Raw genomic sequence first — 21,201 nt, 5'->3', positions numbered from 1 at the left:
GGTTAAGTGACTTGCCCAACATCACACAGCTGGGTCAATGAGTTGCCCAGAAATTCAAGCAGGCAGTCTGACATCAGAATTCACTCTTCAGATAACCACATTCTAGCTCTACTAACTCTCATAACAGTAAATTAAATATATTATTACAAAATGTGATGAGTGCTATAAAATCATGCAGGGTGCCCGACAAGAAAATGGGGATTTTTTTTTTCCCCCTCTTTCCTTCCACTTGTTCTTCTAGCCCACAACCGCACAAAACCTTTCTAATCGTTCCCACCTCATCCCTTTGGTTACTGGCCTGAGAGAGTACATTCTCTCATCGCCAAGGTTGGAGTGCAGGAAGGCAGAGCTCCACCTGCATCGTTGGCCCTGGCCTGGTCTCCCTGAACAAACCGTGCCTGAAGGGTTTTATCTAATAATGGCCCTGATGCTTACACAAGTCTAGACTGTCCGCTTCCAGAGGGAAGGCTGTTGAGGGAGCTGGCTCTGCACAGGATGGGGGCGCCTTCCGCGTGTGCAGTCTGACAGCGGACTTTTTGACCTTGGCCCTCTCGCCACATCCTGTGAGCCGGGCTGGGGTCTAAAGACGGCTAGAAAACTCGGTGGTCCAGACCCCTACACACTCCCAACACACACACATAGCATGCACATCCCCAGCCCCTTGCAGGGTCTGCCCTGGGACAAACCCCACAGGTCGTGAGGCTTTCAGCTCCCTTCGGGTGGCCCCGAGCTGGGACCACCCACCTCCCTCCCGCCTCCCCTACGCTCGCGGCCCAGCCCGGGCGGCTCCCGGGGCGGGGCGGAGCCGGCGGCAAGAGGCCCCTCCCCGGGGGCGGTCCGGGGGCCGGGCGGGGGGCCGGCGGGGCTGGGGGCGGGGCAGGCGGGCGGGCGCGGGGGTGTCCCTCCCTCCCTCGCTCTCCCCGGTAAAGTCTCGCGGTGCTGACGGGCTCAGCCCCGTCTCCTCCTCTTGCTCCCTCGGCCGGGCGGTGGTGACTGTGCACCGACGTCGGCGCGGGCTACACCGCCGCGTCCGCCCGCCCGCCAGCATGGCCACCACAGCCACCTGCACCCGCTTTACCGACGACTATCAGCTCTTCGAGGAGCTCGGCAAGTACGGCCCGCCCGCCGCCAGCCGCGGCCCCCCACCCTGTCCCCGCCGCCCGGGCGCTATGCGGCTCCTCGCCCCGCCCCCCGGCCCTGCACCGGCCGCTGCAGCGCCCCCTCGGCCCGCCCCACCCCCAGCCTTTCCCGCCCGCCGCCTCCCGGGCCCCCTCGCCCCCAGCTCCCTGCCCCGCAGCCCCCTCCGCGCCCTGCAGCAGCTGCCCGGCTGCTGCACACCGCGCTGCCGCGGGGACTGCAGCCCCCGGACCGCTCCTGGGCGCCCTCCAGCCCCGCCCCTTCCTCACCCTTCAGGCGCCCCCGATTCTGACCCCACCTGCTCGCCGCGCCCCCTCCTCACCCTGCTCGGGAGCTCACTCAGCACCCTGTCCCATGTCCCATGCGCCTGGCACTCTAGACCTTCCCCGGCCCTGCAGCTCCAACCCCGCTGCGGTGCCCGAGTGCGGGGGGATGTTGGATGTCCGGCCCCGCCCCCCGCTAGTGATGCTTCCAGGATCCCAGCCCCGCTGCTGGGCAGTGCTGCAGCACCCCCTTGTCCCCTCCCCCTATCCCTGCAGTGGTCCCGGGAGCCGCGCGCCGCAGCCGCAGCATCCCCCTCCCCTCTGCACTGAGCTGGCCGCCGCAGCAGCCCCGGCCCCCCCCCCCACCCGCGGCGCCGAGCCCGGCCACTGCAGCCCCCGCCCTGCCCGCCCCCCTAGACGTTTCCAGAGCTAGAGAGTGCGAGCTTCCATTTGGGGGGAAAGTAGTGGGGAAAATCATGGGGTAGGGGAGCTATTGATGTCTGAGACCCACAACTGGATCCTCTGTTTCGCTGCTGTCAGTTGAGCCAGGGATGCAGTGGGATGAAGCCAGTCCTGGGGGGTGGGGGGTTTGAGCCTCACTTTCCTCACCTACCCCCGTGACTGAGGGAGATTTCCCTCTTGGAATCATACCCTCTTCCTAATCTCTCCTTCCTCTACCCTCAACTGTTCCTGCTGAGAGAAGAGCAGGGTCTCTGTCCCTTCTCCTGGTTCTCTTGGCTGGGACTGCAGGGCTGTCCCTGAGATGCAGCAGGTGTGTGTTTTAAACATTGCCCACCAGCTCCTGATGTACAGTCTGAGGTTGGGGCTGTTGCTTTGTCCAGCAACTAGACATGGGGGTGGGATGGGGTGGTCCTCCACCCACATCCGTTCAGTGTCGTGCAGTGGCCACATCCTTCTGCCTCACATTAGAGGGTGATGGTCACAATGCTGGTGTGTATGATTTTGACTAAGGGGCTAGTGATGGGAGCATCGCTGTTCTCAGACCCGAAGTGTGTCTGTGTCACTCTGCTCTGCTCCGTGTCCCAGTTCTTTCCCCCTTCTCCCTCCAGGGGTGCTTTCTCTGTGGTCCGCAGGTGTGTGAAGAAAACCTCCACGCAAGAGTATGCAGCAAAAATCATCAATACCAAGAAGTTGTCTGCCCGGGGTGAGTGTTCCCCCATCTTGGTCTCTGTAGGCTGCTTCCAAGGGCTGTAGCTCTGAAGATGCTCCAGGAATTGGGAGTTGTGTATTTTAGCACCTGCAGAAGAAGTGGAATTTCCGGGTTGGTTGACTTGGAAACCAGACACAGAGTGACATGGGGAACCAGAAGTGCTCAGGTAGAAATGAATGAGAAAGATGTAAGACATGTAGGTAGTGACAGGGAGGAATGGTACCTGAAGGCTCCAGGGAGTTTGGTTTTTAAGGGAGGTGGAGATATGGGGAATAGTGGTAGCATGGAATGGAGAGCTCTTAATTTGGAGTTTCTGTGTTGCAGGCAGTGGGCAGCCCCTCCAGGCCTGTCCTTGTCCCCGTGCCCCAGGGGTGACTTAGGATGGAAATGGAGTAAGTGAACAGCTCTGACAAATCCAGCCTCCCCCTGCCCACCAGGCGGCAGAACAGACTCCCAAGGGAAGGCAATCTGTAAACATCAGGGGAGGCTGCTACTGGCGAGGGCTTCTCAGGAACAAATCCTGCCAGATGAACTTGATTGCTTTTTTGATCAAATTACAAAGTTGGTGGTGCAACAACAGATGCAGCCTGTCCTGGGTGGAGGGTGATGCTTCATGGTCTGGAAATCTCAGTGGCCTGGCCAGGGTGGGTGCAGCATTGCCTCCAGGTCCAAGGATTGTGAAGGCCCAGGCGTTGGAGCTGATTTGGGAGATCCTCCCAAGTACCTGAGGCCAGGAGGGTGAGGCCCTGTCTTTCACACCTCGAACCTACACTCCTTGAACCTTCTATTGGGTGCTTGCCAGACTCACCTCATCTGATAGGTATAGACCCAGCAGTGTGTGTGTGAACAGGTCTGGGGAGTACAGAGGTATGTGGACGGGTTGTCATTGAGGGCCGCGGGGTGCAGCAGGGGACAAAGGTTCTTAGACCCAGAGAAAGGAGTTAGTATGGGGCAACAGGATGCCATACATATATTAGGAGCCGGGACCGATGTCCTGGGGAAGGTGAGGGCTGTGGCTTATAGTGACCCAGGCGACTCCAGGGTAAGAGATGTAGTTGACGTCCCTAAGCATCAGAGAAGCTATTAAATTCCTTGGAGATCACAGTGGGCTCCTGTCATGTGTCCAGTTGTTCTGGGACCTGTTTAGCAAGGCTGCGTCTGCCTCCTGGCTGAGAGGGCTTCTCTTCGTTCCCCACCAACAGGGCTCGTCTTGCTGTCCCCCTCCCAGCCTCCATCTCTTGCTGTTCCTCTACACCCGCTATAAAGTTGACTTATTTGTTTGTTTGCTTTCTCTCTGGGTACCTTGAGTCGGAGGCGACGGTTGCCATAGAGATGTGTGGGCAGTCAGATGCCCTCCTCTCCTGGGGTAGGGGGATGACACAGTGGGCTGGGCTCCTTGGCAAACATCCTGTGGCCAAGGGTGTAGGGCGCAGGCGGGGACGGCAGCTCAGGAGTGGACGCCTGTGCCCACACAGCCGAGCCCTGGTGCAGCAGAAGTGGGGCTGGTGTCTGGTGTCTCCAGTTAATGACACAGTGCTTTGTGTTCCTCATTTCACCAATGTCCCCTGACCCAGGGGTGAGGGAGGGAGAAACACCGGGAGCCGCACTCTGGATTGTGAGGCTCACTGTCGTGGGGACTTTGTGGAGCTGCCTGCCCTCGGCTCTCGTTCTGTCTTCCTTCCCTACCCACCTGAACTTCCCTGACCTGGGTCATCATGTCCTATTCCCTTCCCCACCTCCTTTCAACCTTGTCTTGTCTTTTCCAACTAACAGCTTTCTTTCCCTGCCCAAACTGGATGAGGTTTGATTTCTCTTTGATTTTTTTTTTTTTTTTTGGTCCCTTAAGGATTCTTGTGTAAGATCATATGCTTCAGACATCAACTCCCCCTCTCTCAAGATGCTTATGCCAAAACTGGGGCTCTGTCGTGTGGCTTGCGTACCAGGTTAACCTAGGGACAGAGGCCTGGTCCTGGCTGACGGGCACAGATGCCGACAAGACGGGTCAGGAATCTGTCAGTGCCAATACTGTTTGGAGGTGGGAGAGTGGGAGGGTGTTGTCTTGGAGATGGAGGGACCAAGCTGGGGGCTGTGCCGTAGGTGTGGGCCCAGGGGATGTGAGCTCCTGGAGAGTTGGGCCAGGGTGCCCACTAGGCTGCCCACGGGGTTAGGGAGTGAGGGCCCATGGCTTCCCTGCAGCCTCTCAGTTTACGCTGTATATTTTATAAAGGTGCAGCAGCTGGGGCTGGGTTTCACTCTTCGTTGTCTGTCTGTCTAGGGCTCCGCAGGTGTTGGATTTCTGTGTCTGGGAATGTGGTGGTCCTGCCAGTCCTCCTTGGGGGTCTGAAGGGGTTCGCTCTGTTTGCTGAGTCTTTCTGCCTTTTTTTCTTTCTTGTTTGTGATTTTCTGTGCTGCGAATACGAAGGGAAAGAAAAGGGTACCAAGCTGCTTCTCCTTGGCATCCTCGGCAAAGTGCTCAGGAGGCATGGGGGGACATCACCAGGTCTTACCGGGGAGTTTGGATCTGGGTGGGAATCCTTCTTTGGCTCCATTGTTTCTTGTCGATGTGGCCTCAGAGGTCCACGTTCGTAGCTGTGTTACAAGGTAGGGAGTTCTTGTGGCTGGGCATCGAGCACCATTTCTGTCTGCAGGCCTGTCTATGTAAAGTCACTGAAAGTCAAATAACGTCACTCCCTCTGCTTGGAACAGTGATAGGTGTGGAGCTGGGCCTCTTAAGGGAGCCTGCGGTTCCAAGCTTAGCTCTCCACTAGGCTGAAGGAGGCATTTAAAATAGGCTTGGATGCAGGAGCTAGTGGGCCAGGTGATGGCAATGATAAGTCGTTATTTTAAGATTTAAGAGCATCCCCCCAAGGAGCCTGAGCCCTTATGTCTTTTTTTATTTTTAAATCTTCAGATTCCCTTCTTATCTTTATTCATATGCATATAGATTTTCACCTCGTGGAGCATAACATTTTATATCCTGCTCTCTTGCTTACATCCAAAGCGTTTCCCCATATTGCTATAGTTGAAGGGCAAATGGTCCTTTCTCCTTCCGTAGCTTAGGGTTTATCTTTGGAACAGTTAGCATCATAAGGAACCTCTGTATTTGGACCATTTATCTGGAGTCCAGTTGCTGTTACTACTGTGGACACTTGGCCTTACTAAGAGGTGCTATCAGAAACAGTATTTTGAAATCTGTTCTAGCACTTGCTGTGTTTATTTATTTAATCTGTATACGCCATGTGAAGAAGTTTCTGTAGAGGCTAAATGTAAGCAAAAGCTTTCCTCTTCCTGAGGACCGGGGAGGTAAAGGGTTGGGACCGTATCTGTTTCTTTACCTTGGTGTGGGCAGTACCCAGCCAAGTACCCGACACATACCTAGCCTATACATGTCGAATGGATGGATTCAGAACACTATGTAACTAGTCATGGTTATTTCTTGGCTTTGGCTCTCATGAAACTCAGAGCCTAGTTTTAGGAACGCTTATACCCTGGTGCTGGCTTGAGTTCCTCCCTTTCTGATTCGTGGAACCTGGCATAGGTGTGACATGGCTGTTGGATAGGACACATGAGGTTAAAGACCTGTGCTTGGGGCATATATGGTGGGTGGGAGACGTAGGAACACAGTGTAGCTTGTGATTCTTTCCTCCCTGTCAGTAATGACCTTATAGGGCAATGTTGGGACTTCCTCTCAGCAGCGATTTTCAATTTTAGTGTGCATAAGGATCACCTGAGTACTGGTTAAAAAATACAGATTCCTGGGTTCTATCCACAGGGGCCTGGGGTTGGACCCTAGAATCTACACTTTCAACAAGGGCCCTAGTGAATTTCATACACGGGGTCCCCCAGCCACGCTTTAGGAAATGCCATCTGAAATCAGCAAACACACCACCAGTCGCTCTTGTCATGTTCTCTGAGATTTCCCAGACAAACCTTGGGCCAGCCTTCTCCAGGTGGCATCTCTGCCAGTATGTGGCCATCTGTGCCCATTGGTTTTTCTGAGATTAGGGGCCTTCTTCTGAGCCCCCAGACTGGGGTGTCAGCCTATATCCAAGGCTGTAGCAGGCTGAGTGGCTAAGGTTGTGGCATGTTGGCCACCAGAAGGGCAAAGGCTGTCCCTTTCTGGGTCCAGCTGGCCCTAGGGACTGAAATCAGATCCCCCTGGGTGGTGCCAGCTGTAAGTCCCCACCCCCTTAGTGCTGGCCTGAGTAGCCCCCATGACATTTGTGTCCCCTGTGGTATCTCCAAGTGAGACTTTCCTGTTAAGGATCTGGGTGAAGCGAGGGGAGGCTGGGAGGGGAGGGTGAAGCAGTAGTGCAGGGCTGGGGTGGCAGGGTTGGGGGGGGGGAGGGAAGAGCAATCTGTGCAGTGCTGGAACGCTGGGACTCTGCTACTTGAGGAAGCATTTAAGGAGGCTGTATGCAAAACTGTGCTTTCCTCCTGAGGATAACAGGCCAGTCAGTTTCTGTTGACAGAGAAATGGGCATCCTGTATATAAATGACTGAGCTTCCACTGACTTATCCCCCTAAGAGGATGAGAAAGCAGCCTGAAGGCCCCTTCTCTGTGCCAAAGGCTTCTTCTGGGTTGGTCTTGTCATTCAGTCACGCTGTGAGCGATGTGACTTAGTTCGTACAACACTGGCCTGTCACCCTGCCATTCCACCCACCTTCCCAGAGCGACTTTGGGTACTGGCCTCATGGAGTGGGGATGGCAGTTGGAAGGTGGCCCCATCCTCGCTCTCTCCTGGCTGCTTGCCCTGGTCTCTTGTCAGAAGCTGTGCTCTAAGCTTCGAGGCTCTGCTGAAACCCTAGAGGTGAGTGGCTGACCCCATTCTCTGCTGAGGCTGGAGACAGGGAAGGGGAGGAGTGGGTAGGACAGACTCCTGCCCCCAGTTCTGTGCTTGCTCTCTGGACAGCCTTGGCAGGCCAACAGGGCCCTGATCCCATGGGTGCAAAAAGGGTGATGACAGGAAGAGATGGGCACTTTGCACCTCTTGAGTGCCTCTCGGCAGAGGCCTTTTGTCATCTGCCCATGGCCAGAAGGATCTGCCTCAGGGCCAGTGGGGAAACCAAGGCACAAACGATTGGTCTGTTAACTTTGAGCTATAGGTATGCCTATGATTTTGCCAGTGCTCAGACCCCGGCATCCTCCAGCAGTATGGTCTTCACCTACCCCGTGGCTCCTCCCTTGAAAACACAGATTCTGGGCATTTTGTTCCTGTGATACATGCTGCTCTCTCATCCCCACACCTCCAGCTAGGCCCAGAGTGCTAAAGCCTGGTGGAACAAATCCATCTCTTTTGCTGGCTGAGGCCCTGCTCTCATCTGTACCCACATCTCTGGGTGTAGACCCCTCTGTGGTGGGGATATTTGCAGCCCCCCCCATCTCTACTTCCTGGGTCCTATCAGCAACAGCAGCAGCAGCTTCCCATCTGCTCCCCTCTTTTCTCCTCCCTCTTTCCCCTCCCCCTCGCTTGCTGCTGCCCTGGGAGGAGCTATTTTTAGGGGCTGCTTCCTGGGATGTTTTACTTGGGGCTGGTTACCATGAAGGAAATGTCACCAAAACAGTGGGCAAAGGCTGCAGGCACCCAGATCCCTGCCGTGGGCATGGAGAACCAAGCTGCTGACCCTGTTCTGGCCCAGAGAGAATCCAGAGTGTCCAGAGGCAGAACTTTGCCTTCTTGGAGCTTGCAAGTGACCCCACAGGGATTTTCTCCATCCAGGCTGGTTTGGGAGACTTTCACTGTGGGGCACTTCTTAGCTGCCTCTCTCCTCTCCCTTCTTAGTTAAAGCTTCTCTTAAGAGACAGAGGCCACGGGGCGCCTGGGTGGCTCAGTGGGTTGAGCCGCTGCCTTCAGCTCAGGTCATGATCAGGGTCCTGGGATCGAGCCCCGCATCGGGCTCCTTGCTCAGCGGGGAGCCTGCTTCTCTCTCTGCCTCTGCCTGCCTCTCTGCCTGCTTGTGATCTCTGTCTCTCTCTCTCTGTCAAATAAATAAATAAAGCCTTAAAAAAAAAAAAAAAAAGAGAGAGAGACAGAGGCCACAGTGGGGCTTGGGTCTCTGTGTCACCTGGTGAAAGTTGCTTGAATGAGGACTGAGGAGAAAGGGAGGGTGCCAGCTTCAGAGACAGAGCCTTAGGGGTTCATGCGAGCTCGTTTTGGGCCCTGTCCCACTGTCCTCACAGCACGCGGCTGGTCCCGGGTGTGTGAGTGTGAAAGAATTCCAAGCCGTGACCCTGGCGCGGACATGGTGGGTGGACTTTGCTCTTAATTGGAGACTCTTTGCACCTTTGGAGTGAGACTCAAAGAGGAAGGGATGTGGCATCGCAGCATCAAGATGAGTTCAGTGGGATGGTGGCCTGGGATTCCCACTGGTCCGTGCCCAAGGCCAGGGGCTGTTTATAAGCAGCTGGAAATGTACACTACAACACCAAATCCCTATGGTGCCCTCGTTCCTTCTCCTGAGAGTGAGGCCCCGGGGGCCAGACGGAGGCCTCTGCCACTTGGGAAGGAGGAGGAGGGCACTCCGGAGGGCAGCAAGACGAGACGCTACTTGTGGGGCATCTGAAATTGGGCCGTAGGAAGCTGTAGGAATCTTCTCATCATTGATCGGGATCGCAGGCACAGACCCTTGAAATACTCTTTGAAAAGTCAAGGTGTCGTTGGGATTGGAACTTGGGGAGGGTCCTCATAGCTGGCATAGGGCTGTGTGTTCTTTCCCATCACAGAGGGTGCTGTGTTTGGGTGGCAGGAGGCTCTTAGGTGAAGCTAGTGCTGACATTTATGGTTTCAGAGAAATGTCACTAAAGCAGTCATGTCCCTGCAGGGCCATGGAGATCAATAGCCAGCCTTCCCTGGCCCCCTCTCCTGTTGGGGGAAAGGCAAATACATCTGGAGTAGGCTTCTGGTTTGGATTTAGGTGAGAGGTGGTTCTAGAACCCTGCCTCCCCTTTGCCACATGCCATCTCCTCACTGCTTCCTCTTCTGCCTCCCTTGGTACCAACTACCTGGTCACTCCTTGCCGCTCTTCCTGTGATGGGTACTTGGCTTGGACCAAGGCTCAAAGTGCTGGGGCCAAAGGCAAGAGAGGCAAGGCCTCCTGGGATGCTTGTTTCTTGGGCCGGGCTCTATGCTGGGTGGGTTGTTGGGGAAGGCCTGAGCAGGTCCCTGATAACGGCCACTTCTGCTTTCTGCTCCTGTTGCTACCTCTGCTATTGAGGGGGAAAACCTTGCAGAGAGATGTGGTTGGAGCTGGGCTGAAGGTCGGCAGGGGTGGGTCTCTCCATGGCAGTAGCACATAGGCGGGCAGGAAGTGGCCCTGTGCAAAAGCGGGAAGTGGCTCTTGTCAAACAGGAAAGGGGGGCTGGGCCACGTGAGGGGGCGGGGAATAGCCCAGCTGAAAGGTGGGTGGGAAGAGGATCAGCCGTGGAAGGCCTAGGAAGAGCGAGCTCTGGGGTCTGTGGAAAAAGGGGTGTCTTGAGAGAGAAGGCCATCTTTGGGACAAAAGCACCAGCTCATGTGTTATCCCCTCAGGATACCCAGACAAACCCTAGCGAGACCACTGTGGACCGACTCAGTTCAGTGGCTTCACCCTTTTTGGGGCTGTGATGCTGTGCTTTAGCTGGAACAGCCCTTGCCATTGGGAAAGATACTCTACAAACCATATTTGTTCCTGAAATACCACTCTGCTGCTGGGGTGGAGCCCTCTGCTTTTTTTCCCAAACGGCCCAGTCCTGGAGGGAACTCCAGGACAGGAGGTATGCGGGGGAAAGGGGCTGGAGAAGACAGCAGGGAGCCTGGGGCACAGTATAAGGACGCAAGGAGAGGATGGTAGGCAGAAACCACATGGCTCGTTGACCAGAGCTTCTGGAAGACAGGATGCCACAGCCACCAGGCGTGAGGCTGAGGAAGAGGAGGGATCCTGCAGGCAGTGGCACTTCTAAGCTGTCCTCTCTCGAGAAGCCCCCGTTGCTAACCTTTCCCCAAGGTGGGCCCCAACCAAAACAGGCAGGAATATCTCCCCACTCGGGATGGCTGCAGCGAGCCAAGGCAGAAGGCTCTGCTCGTGTGCTGGGGACTCTGGCCACCCAGGCTGCGGGAGGCTCGGTCCGACTCACTGTGTGTCTCTGGCAATAGCCAGGGCTCAGATTTTCCCTGGGTGCCAGGCACTGCACTGAGCATTTACCCAATTACCGCATTTAATCTGCAGAGAACACCGCCTCCGTTTTCAAAGCGAGGAAACTCTTTCCCAAGATACGTGGCTCCTTTTGTCACCTCCTTCAGGTCCCAATCAAACGTCATTCCTTGCTGAAGCTTTCCATGACCGTCCTATTTAAACATGTGTCATGCCTCTTCCTTGCTTTATTTTCCCACATTGCACTTGCCACATTTCATGTCCCATCCCCTTCTTCTCATCTGTCCCTCCCCCAACCCAGCCCTGCTGGAATATCACCTCCATGAAGGCAGGGATTTTTGTCTTGTTTTGTTCAGTGCTGTAGCCATAGCATTTAGAACAGTGTTTTTTGAAAGAATGAAGGAGGGTCGGATGGCTTTAATAACTCACCTGTCATAGACATGCTCAGACTCACCCTGGGGCTGTCTGACTCCAAAACTGTGTGTTCATGGATGGAGTACATGCTAAGGACTGGCGCCAAGACCAGGAGCAGCCTGGGATTCAGAGAAGACATGGGGACTAGGCTCCTTGGAGACAGGGTTGAAATAAGTGGCTGACAAGGACCCTCTGGGCACTGGGCAGCTCCTTCGAGGAGCTCGAAGTATGAGCCTGTGTCTCTCCTCTCCTGGCTCTGAGTCACTGGTGAAGCAGGAGCACCCTTATTTTTAGTGCTGTTGCTCTTATGGGCCTGCAACCATTAGCCAGTAAGAGACTTAAGGGAGGAGATAAACATTAATCTTCCAGGCCTTCCCCTCAGCAGCCACCTCCGCATTGCAAGATACTGTTCTCCTGCGACTGCCTGGGCAGCTAAGCCCAAGAGTTTTGGGTCAGAGGGCAGCGAGGTGAGTGGTCAGAGGGTGGAAGCTTTGGGGCTCCCTAGCTTGGTACTTCCATCCCAGGTCCAAGAGCTGGGAGGAAGGTGGGTAACCTTGACATCTTCTCAGCCAGAGCTGGAAGAAGCAAAACCTCTGCCACTGGGCAGGGTTAGCCCTACTTCTTCAACCCCATGGTCTGAAGATCCCCAGGAACGATGGATCCCAGGTGGTATGGGAATGTGGGGTCTACCTGTGGTTCTCTGGCTGCATCCTGATTATGGTAATGCCAAACCTGAGGATGGAAAGGAGGGCCTGACCCAGATCTTTGGGCAGCTGGGACGGATTAGCTGGGCAGCAGGAACTAATCTCTGCCTGTCCCCACCTCCTTCTTCCACAAAGCAGAGCCATTGCTAGAGGGAAAGTTTAGGACAAAACTGGGGGTGTCTGGTGAAACAACAAGTATGAATTCCTTTTGGTCTGTAATCCCTGCATTATCTCAGACTACATTATTTTGCCAGGCCATTCCCCGCTGTAGGGCCTCAAGCGAGTTATTTAACTTCTGTGGGCTTCAGTTTTCTTATGTGTGAAATGATGACCGTCAGGGCGCCTACCTGGTAGGATGGTTGTGGGGGTCATGGGGAGCTCTGCAGAGGCTCTTTGCTGTTGAGCTGGAGGTAGGGTGGAAAGAACCCCTACCATGGGAGGCCGGAAGTGCCTGGCAGGTATGGATATGAAGGCACTTGCCTAGACCTGGAGAAATGCCTCCCAAAACCCAGAGTCATTACCAGTTGCTCTCACTCTGTCCTGTCATCCTAGCACAATGATGGAGAAAGGGCTCCAGGCTCAGACTGCCTGCATCCACTGCCTGGGACCTTGGATGGGTTACTTCAACTTGTTAAGCCTCAGTTTCCTCATTTGCCATGTAATGGAGATCATTGGATCCTTTACTTCACAGGGTCTCGGTGAGGATGATCAAGTAAGATCACCCATGCTTCTGCCTGGCATGTAGTGAATCCTCAGTAAACAACGCTTGTTAGTACGATTGGTGTTATGGATAGTCCAATACAAAGCCCCTGTTGTGGCAAGACCTCTAGGAAGCAGCACTCCGAAAGGTCCCACCCTTTGAAGAGTTTGTGACCAAAAGATACTGGACATACTGTATGATGTGACAATTCGAAGACATGTGGTGGAGGATGGGGGGATGCTCGAGAGCGAGGAGAGGTCACACCTGCCGGCCAGAACAGGGAAGACTTTGTGAAGGAGGGGAGTGTTGGGCAGGATTCCAGCAGGTGGAAGGGGAAGAGCTGCTAGGCCGTGCTGCTTTCAGTAGTGGTGTCTTCTCTTCCTGCTTCCTGGAGCTCTGCCTTCCTGTGGAAGGAATTGACCAAGGCAGCTTGTTTGCACCAGGGGACTCCTCGATTCTGGTCCTTTCACCCGAACAGAGTAACCCCCGTGCCTGAGTGCCAAGAGGCGAGCACTCACAGCAGGCTGTGGCCAGCAGGATCCTGGGGAGAAGCAGGATGACCGTAAAGTGGGCATCATAATAGCACCAGCCTCGTAGAGTGATTACGAGAATAAATTAAAAGATGTTTTTCCCTGGTATAGAAGTAAGCTCTCGAGAAATGTTAGCTCTGCTTATCATTTTGTCAAATCATTAGCATCCTCATCATTATCTTGGTTGTCAGCCTCATTATGTTTCAGGGATACTCTGAAGACCAAGTCAGAGGATATTTGCACAATTCCTAGCACAGTGCCTGCTCATGTAGTTGGGTGCTCAGTAAAATTTAGTTATTAGTAGCACCTCTATCAAGAAAGAGATTCTGGACGCCCTGGCCCAGTGAAATCCCTGCTGTAGTGAAAAGGGTACCGGAGTTTTAGTGGAAGACCTGGATTCAAGTTCTGACTCTGCCTCTCACTAACTTGAGGGACTTTCCTAGGGCATATCCTCATTTGAAAAAAGTCATAATACCTGTCTCTGGGATTGCCATGACTTGCTCCATTAATTTGGCAAATTAGTGAAAAGTGCATAGTTGGTGCCTAATAACTGAAGGACTATGAATAACCAGGTGGCCACAAATAGAACAGATGGCTGATGGGTTTTGTCTTCTCTCTTCTGCTTTTAGATCACCAGAAACTAGAACGTGAGGCCCGGATATGCCGACTTTTGAAACATCCAAACATTGGTAAGCACTTTCGCTTGGGGTATTTCTTGGGCATCTGGTAGAAGGTAGGGAGAACAGAGATCCACTGCTTTGGTGTCTGAAACCAGTTCTGACCCTGAACCTTTGCCTGGTATAACTTTTTTTGTCCAAGTGGGATAGCAGTTGTGTCTTGCTCAGAATTCTGGAGCCTTCTGCTCTAGACACCTGAGGGTCTCCATCCCGCCAGTGCCATTCAGGATGGGAGGTGCTGCAATAGGTTTCAGACTCCCTTTCTTCCCCTTCTCCTTCTGTCTTTGGGCTGAGGTCCAGGGTCCACAGCGTGTGAGGCTCCGGGCTAGTAGCCTGCCAGCATTTCTCACCAGGGGCCTTCCACAGCCATCATAAAAGGGTCCGGATTTTGTTTCTGGACTTGAAAGAGTTTTGTTCCTGTTACGGTGTCGTGCACACTCTGGGGGTTTCCATGGTGCTCCCGTTTGTATTCCCCCAGAGCCAGGAAAGCAAGCTGCCCACCCGCCTGGCTTCTCTGGAGAAGGGATGGCAGGAGCCAATCTCATGGGGAAGGAGGAAAAATTAAGAGGATTTCTCCCTGCTCCCACCCTGACTTGGGGGACAAGAGCACATTGTTGGTTGTTCTAAAGCCTGAGGAGGCTTGCCTGCCACAACCCACTCCGGCTCAGTTTTACATTGTTCAGCTGAAATAGTCTTTGCCAAAAGCGTTGGCCCTGATTTGGTGTTTCTTGCAGTGGGGACAGAAACCGGGCTGGCTGCAGTGTCTGAGCAGAAACCCCAGTCTTGACTTGAGGCAGGGCAGGGAGCATCTCCTAGGTTTCTCCCTGAAAGCCCTGAGTCATCACAAAGAACAACACGTGTTCCTTGCTCCTCAGGCATGGCCTAAATATCGGGGCTCCCACAGTGCCCCGGAGGCCGCCTGCTTTGCTCTGCTGGAGCCCAGGGCTGGGAGGTGACTTGCTGAAGCTCCATGCTTCCTCCGGAGCTGCCCAGCCTCTGGTCTCCCAGACCTCAGGCTGGGAAGCTTAACATGAGCTCTTACGTGGGAGAGCTGAGGTCGTACTCCAGCCCAAGGGGAGAGGAGCAGCTCTGAAGTACCAGAATGCCAACCATGCAGGCTTTACAGATCGCAGGTAGCAGCTTGGATTACACCCAAAGCAGACTGGCATAGCCAGGGCTCAGCTCTGCTGGTGCGGTGTGTCCCACTGAGCCAACACCACTCAGCCGATGGGCCCTGGGCTGAGAACTACTGGAGCTCCCTGGGTGAGCTCCGAAGTCAGACGCACACCTGCAAATAGCACGATGGGGACCAACATGTCACCTTCGGTAGGAGAGAGACAATGAGAGGAATGCCTAGAGCAGCAGTCGCAAATTTGGGTGTGTTTTGTTTGGCCGGCTCAGCGGTCTAAAAATATTTTATTATTTGCCAGTATTTAAAAATGAGATTTCGCATTTTGGGGAGAAAAAATTCTGTTTCCCAGTCTTGCGAATCAGACATCAGGGCTCTGCTGAGCCTGCCTCTCTGTGCCGCCATAATCGGCTCAGGCTGGGCAGCGGCTGTCCCCGTAGTCTGCCGGGCAACCGTCCTTCGCTAACTCCCCGTTACCTCACGTTTGCACTGCCTACCTGGAGGCTTTTGAGCTTGTGACCTCTAACCTGGAAGTTTCAGAACAGGAAGAAGGAACATATGGGTGACTAGAGGCATCCCTAGAAGGAATGGGGTAAGGTGAAGACGGTGGAGAAAGGACCGGGAAGGACAAAAATGGGATTCCAGGTGAAAACAGTCGTACCCGTCTTACTATGCCTTTCTAGAAATTAAATACATACTTTTGACCTTTTAGACCTCACTTGGTTTGGTACCTCTTTCCTTTGTATCACCTGCCCCTGGCTGGACCCAGGGACCTAGCCGTTGGGGAACTGTCGACCCCAGCCATCTGCCCTGTTAGGGAGCCCGAGAGATCCAAGCCAGGCCAGGCACACTCCCTTCATCAGCATCTGATTGCCTAGAGCTGTGCTTCATTTCACAGCTGCTCCCAGATCCTGAGGGATGGCGGTCTGAGGCCTTATTCTGGGGTCAAGAGCAGTGAGAGCGAAGGGGGAGTCAGGACTGTGTCCTGGGAGAGCTGGCCGGCCAGGCTCTATGGCTTCCGGTGGGAACCGGGGCTCCTGGAGATGTGGTGGGGCACTGGATCCGGGAGGCTGAGGTTGCTATGGCTCCCGATCTGGCTTGTGGCAGAGAGGAGGCCGTTCTGTGCCCTAATTCACTATTCTTCCACTCTCTTCGCTGCCCTGTCCCTCAGAGCTGTGGCCCTTTTGTCGCCAGCCTCTTTAACTCCATCCTGCAGGGATACAAGTGGACCATCCCACAAGGGGTGCAGAGTTGAGGAAGCTCAGAAAGAGAGCACACGATCCCCTTCTGGCTACAGTCAGATTCAGAGGCACTTGAACTCAGGAGAATATTTGGTGCAAGGAGCCAGGCATCCCCAGTTTTCTTCCCTAATCGATATTCTATCCCAGAAGTTAAAAAGCTGCTGGAAGAGCAAACGCTCACGTAAACTGCAGAGTCTGGGTGACAGCGATGTGTAGTGTAGGTTCATTGATTGTAACAAACGTGCTGGTCTGGTGGGCGTACTGGTGGTAGGGAGGCCGTGCGTGGGGAGGGGGCGGCAAGTTGTATGTGGATGTTTTTCGGACTTCCTACTCAGTTTTGCTGTGAACCCTAAACTGCTCAAAAAAATAGTTTATTGATGGGAAAAAAAAAAAGCTTTTCAGTTAGGAGGCGTGCTGCAGAACCTCAAACAACTTGGGAAAGGTGGCCAGAGGTGTGGAGTGGAGAGGAGGAGCTGGCAGTCGTCCTGTCCCCAGTCTGAATGGAGCGTGTTCTACCTGTGATCTGCTTGCCTCCCTGCTTTAAATTCCTCTAATGAATAGACTCTGTCTTCCTTCGTGCTGAGTTGCCCCAGCAGGTTCAATCCCAGTCTGGCGTGATGATTTAGAGCAGCACTACTGAGACTTTCATGTGCTCAGACACCACCAAGGGATCATGTGAAGCTCCGGTTCTGATTCCGTAGGTCTGGGGAGGACCTGAGCATCCTCCGGAGTGTGGTCTCCAGGGCATGCTCCCGCTGCTGGCGTGCGGGCCGTGTGTCTGTGGCTTTGCCATCCTGTTGTCCAGGTTTGCATGTGGGATTGGCTGGTCTGTAGCTGTGACCTCCCTCAGAATATTTAGCCTCTTCGTCGAGTTTGAGGGTTCAGCGGGCAAAGGAAGCCTCGGCTTGGAAAGAACGGAGGCGATGAAAAGCAGGACCGCAGCTCCTGGAAGGGACTTTGCCTAAATCCTCAGCGCCCCGGCTCAGTTCACAGGGTATTTACGCCAGGCTGCCATTTACCTCGGACCTAGAGCCCATTCAGCTAACAGTAAGTGGAGCAAAAGCAGGGGCAAAGAAGAAAAAGATGGGGTACCTGACCAGGCCCTCCTAGATCTGTGCCTCAGGCAGTCCTGCCCACCTGCTCCTGGGGGGCAGCCTCGGTTCCCTGCCAGCCCCCCGGGAAGCAGGACCTCCTTTCCACTGTGCTCTTGCTGCAGACACTTTTAACACTGACACTTTCTCAGAGCTTTTTGAGCCAAGATTTGCTAGTTAAAATGTGGCATATTGCTGGGTGGTTTCTAGAACCGGAAATAGCCACAGCATGTGGGTTATGGCGTTGTTAGTCCTTGAAGGTATGAAACGTTAAGTTAAGGTATTTAGGTGTTGGACCATTTTTCTCTCCACAGTTTTTAAAGAAAAATAGCTAGTTTTATTGCTGAAGTGCAGTAGATGCTTTTTAATCCTTTTCCAGGTCTTTCTGTCTGAGGAGGTGGTCTGGCCCTCCTTGGCCTTCAAGCTATCTAATCACTGTGGAATGGACTGGGTGTCAGATTTTTTTTTTCCCACACCTCCATAGCATCCTTTACTTCTACTTTGTAGCCCTTTCCGCAGTAGGGCATCGCGACATCTTTGTGTAAGTGCTGGTTTCACGACCGTCTTCCCCATTGACCCGGAAGCTCCGTGGCAGCGGGGCCAGGTTTCTCTTCCTCACAGCCGAGTCCGTGGCATGTGCAGCCATGCCTGCTTCCGGAAAGGCACTTCATGGACCCTGTCGAGCAGATCAGAGCGGCCAGAGCTACTGGGGACAGGTTGGAGTTCCTCTGCCCAAGAGGACAGAGAAAGGGTCTCCCTTGCAGGCAATTCCACAGTGTTAAGGATCTTGATGTTAGTTTGTTTTGACTTCAAGTCTCAGTTCCGCCACATGGGATGACCTGGGATGAGTTCCTTTCGGGGCCTCAGTCTTTTCTCCTGTCAGATGGGGGTAACAGAGGTGATGTGAGAGCTTAGAAACATAATGTAGGTAAAGCACTTGGCACAATGTCTAGCACCTAGAAACAACTTAATAGTAGCGATCACTTGGGTTGTTATTATCAAGATGCTGCTGGGTAGGCACTTAGAGTGGCACAGTCAAGTTTTTTCTCTTGTTCTCGGTTCTCTTAAATTTTCTTTACAAATGGAAAAAAAAAAAAAGATAGTATCTTGTTCAGCTATGAGGCCTTTTGCACCTGTCCCTTCTTGTCTCAGTGGTACCTTGCTCTGGGGCACACATCAAAGCCATTCTCTGGGCTGGGTGTCCTGGAAGGATTAACCTGCTGCTGCTGCTGCTCTTCTCTTCTGATTCCCCTGCCTTGCTTCCTCCCACCTGAGCTCTGTGTGTGGCCTTCCTGGAGAAGGGCACATGCCCGTACCTCCCTGCCTTGGCATAGGCCTGGGCACCTGGACTTTTTGCAGCACTATCAGCCCCGCTGTGCAGGATGAGGGGGGCAGACCTGGGGGCCGGAGGGCAGGGAGAGGCAGGGCCAGGGAGCAGGACTCCCCTGGGAGTGGTTGTTAGCATCGTACCTGCTGTACTGTTAGCTTGCCGTCCTGCTACTGTTAGTCACCTCCCTAATGAAGCTGGTCTTTAGCTTCTGGGACAGCTGATTTCCAGGGGATTATTTGTATTACACACTTTAATGCTTTTTAATAGCAAATTTTTAATTAAATGGAAAGTCCTTTTGGAAGCGAGGGAGCAGCAGCTGCAACAGGACTCCCGTGTGCAACTCCGACTTAGACAAGAGAAGCACACATGAGGAGGGGGCTGGCAGGCTGTGAGGGAGCTCACTTGAGCATGCCTGGGTTGATTTGGCGGGGGATGGGCTTGACTGTAGCTTCCTTCTGTCATCTGGGGGCCTAGAGAAGTATGAACTTGCTCGCCCAAGTATCAGAGAGAACAGTTGGAGGAGGAGGGCTTTTGAAGTACCCCCTGCCCTTGATGCCATTGGTAAATCACAGCTGGGGGTGGAATTTGGGGCAACCAGATCAGAGTTGAGTGACCAGATCAGATTAAATAAAGCAGGCAGTAGGAAGCGTTCAACAGTCAAGAGGCCCTCGATCCAGCCCTGTCAGGACCAAGTCCTCATTTTTGTCGGCTGAGAACCACAGAGCTGCAGGAAAGGCCAAGGGCCTGTATTTTGTGATCTTGCTGTGGTGGGAGAGGCTGCAGGAAGGCACCCCAGCCCTGAGGAAACAGTCTGACACCAGAAATGGAACCTGTTGTGAGGGGCAGTTGGCAGCCTGGATCCACCAAGGAAGAGACATGGTGACTCCCGTGTATCTGAGAACTTTGTGTGTCGTTTTGATGTCAGGCCATTCCTAAAGTGCTCTGTGAGGTGCTCCTGAAAATGCCTAGGGCTGGTGTGAAGGTCAAATAGAGGTTCCCCTTCAGGAGAGTTCAGGTGAGGGAAGGGACAGGGACTGCCTTGCCACAGTATCGCCTTGTGTTTGCATGAGAATGGTGCTCAGGGGTTGGCATTTAAGCCTGAGGTGGCTTTGTGGGCAGAAGCTTTGAAGAGGAGACCTCGGAAGACATTAGGTTGGTTTTTCGCCCAGGAGCTCCGGAGGCGGGGAGTGGGAAGGGATTCTGCTTGCCAGTGTTTTCCTGCAGCCGGTGAGATGCCCCAGTCTGCTCGGTGCCAGGGCCTCCCGGACCTGTCCGTGCTGCTACTGCAGCTGCATTCATGGTTAGTCTCGCTCCCAGGCCCCATTGCTCTGGTGCCTGGCTGTGCAGGCTTCACCACATTTCTTAGAGGGAGCAGTGGTGTGGACTCATCTTTGGAGTCAGAAAGAGCTGGACTGATATCTTAACCTATTGCATCTTCGGCCTGCAGTAAGATACGATGTCTCTGAGCCTCCACTGTCCTCTTCTGTAGAATGGGAGGACTCTTCCTCTCGGGGTGGTCGTCCAGAAAAATAAACTCCTCAGAGACACCCGCTGTGTCCTTCGCGAGTCCCACCATCTAGCATGGAGTCTGACGCTCAGCAGGCACTCAGTAAACCCTTGTAGAATAAGTCGTGTCTGCAGAGAGCCTAACCCCAGGCCTGGCATGTAAGAAGCAACGAATAAACAGTGATTGTTGTCATTGCCTAGTCTGCATGTTGCCTCCCACCCTCACCATCCATTAGCCTCACTCCCCACGCCTTCCTGCTGGACGCTACCTTTCCAGCTTCTTTCCTGCCCTTTAATTGCCTGTCTGCCATCTATTCCTGTGGAAGGGCTCTCGGGCCCTCCCGTCTTACCATCCTCTGTCCCTCCATGGTCAGCCTCCCTCAGGCACCCCCACTCTTGTCCCGAATTACACCATCACACAGCAAGTCCCAGGACCTTCTTCTCCGGGACTAGCCCCTCTGGGAAGGTTCTTGGTTTTCTCTGTTTTGTCTTATTTCTTAGCCACAAACCTTCTCGTCTGAGGCAGTCCGAAGTGGCAGTCGGAGCACTGGACCCGGGGTCTGGTGGTTTCTCTGCTCTGCGGCCATGTCACCTCGCCTTGGGGGTGGGGTGGTGATGGGCACGTTGCCACTTCTCACTGCTGTCAGAAGACCATCCAGGGAGGCTGGCAGGCTGGGACAGGCTGGCAGGGTGGGGTTGCTGAGAAGGAGAGGAGTAGGTTTCCGAGGTTTCTCTCTGTTAATCTCTGTCCCCCTTCTCCTCTCTTGCAGTGCGCCTCCATGACAGTATTTCTGAAGAAGGGTTTCACTACCTCGTGTTTGACCTGTAAGTGCCCCTTTCTGAGGGTGTGGGGGGCCTTTCCCTCCAGCTGGCTCACCATGAAGGCTTGGAGAAAGACCTGAACTAGGTCTTCAGCTTCTGCCAAGGCCCCTCTCCTTTACCCGAGGGAAAGGCTTTGATTTTGACCTTCCTCCGGTAATGGTCAGGCTGCGGAGGGGACTGCATTGCTCCCTCACGGTCTCCCCAGGGCTCAAGACCCCGGAGGGCATTGCGCTCGCATTTCTGTTCAGCAGCACACCTCGTGCAGATGCTTTTTTTCTTGTTTCTTGGTGTGTTGTCTTCTGTGGAGAAACAGAATAGAGCTCTTCGCATGACCTTAAAAATTCTGGGAAATTAAA

At 54.0% G+C, this 21,201-nt stretch overlaps 1 protein-coding gene across 40 annotated transcripts in view; it reads left to right on the top strand.

The window, feature by feature from the left end:
* Nucleotides 1-896: 896 nt before the first annotated feature.
* CAMK2G (calcium/calmodulin dependent protein kinase II gamma) overlaps nucleotides 897-21,201 on the top strand; it is a 53,677-nt gene continuing 33,372 nt past the window's right edge. For 6 of the 40 annotated variants that reach the window (XM_004769394.3, XM_004769388.3, XM_004769382.3 and 3 more), the window contains exons 1-4: nucleotides 901-1,111; nucleotides 2,471-2,565; nucleotides 13,679-13,738; nucleotides 20,794-20,848. In XM_004769394.3, coding sequence (XP_004769451.1) covers nucleotides 1,047-1,111; nucleotides 2,471-2,565; nucleotides 13,679-13,738; nucleotides 20,794-20,848 — 275 coding nt within the window. In that variant the 5' untranslated portion in view covers nucleotides 901-1,046. Of the gene's footprint in view, nucleotides 1,112-2,470; nucleotides 2,566-13,678; nucleotides 13,739-20,793; nucleotides 20,849-21,201 lie in introns of all 40 variants that reach the window. The other 34 variants (XM_045083508.1, XM_013044245.2, XM_045083499.1 and 31 more) reach the window with 14 other exon arrangements.

Source organism: Mustela putorius, unplaced genomic scaffold (genome assembly GCF_011764305.1).
Source record: "Mustela putorius furo isolate JIRA1106 unplaced genomic scaffold, ASM1176430v1.1 tig00000698_pilon_pilon_pilon, whole genome shotgun sequence".
Classification (NCBI taxonomy): domain Eukaryota; kingdom Metazoa; phylum Chordata; class Mammalia; order Carnivora; family Mustelidae; genus Mustela; species Mustela putorius.
The sequence above is the reverse complement of the archived record's forward strand: the minus strand, read 5'-3'. Positions and strand labels throughout refer to the sequence as shown.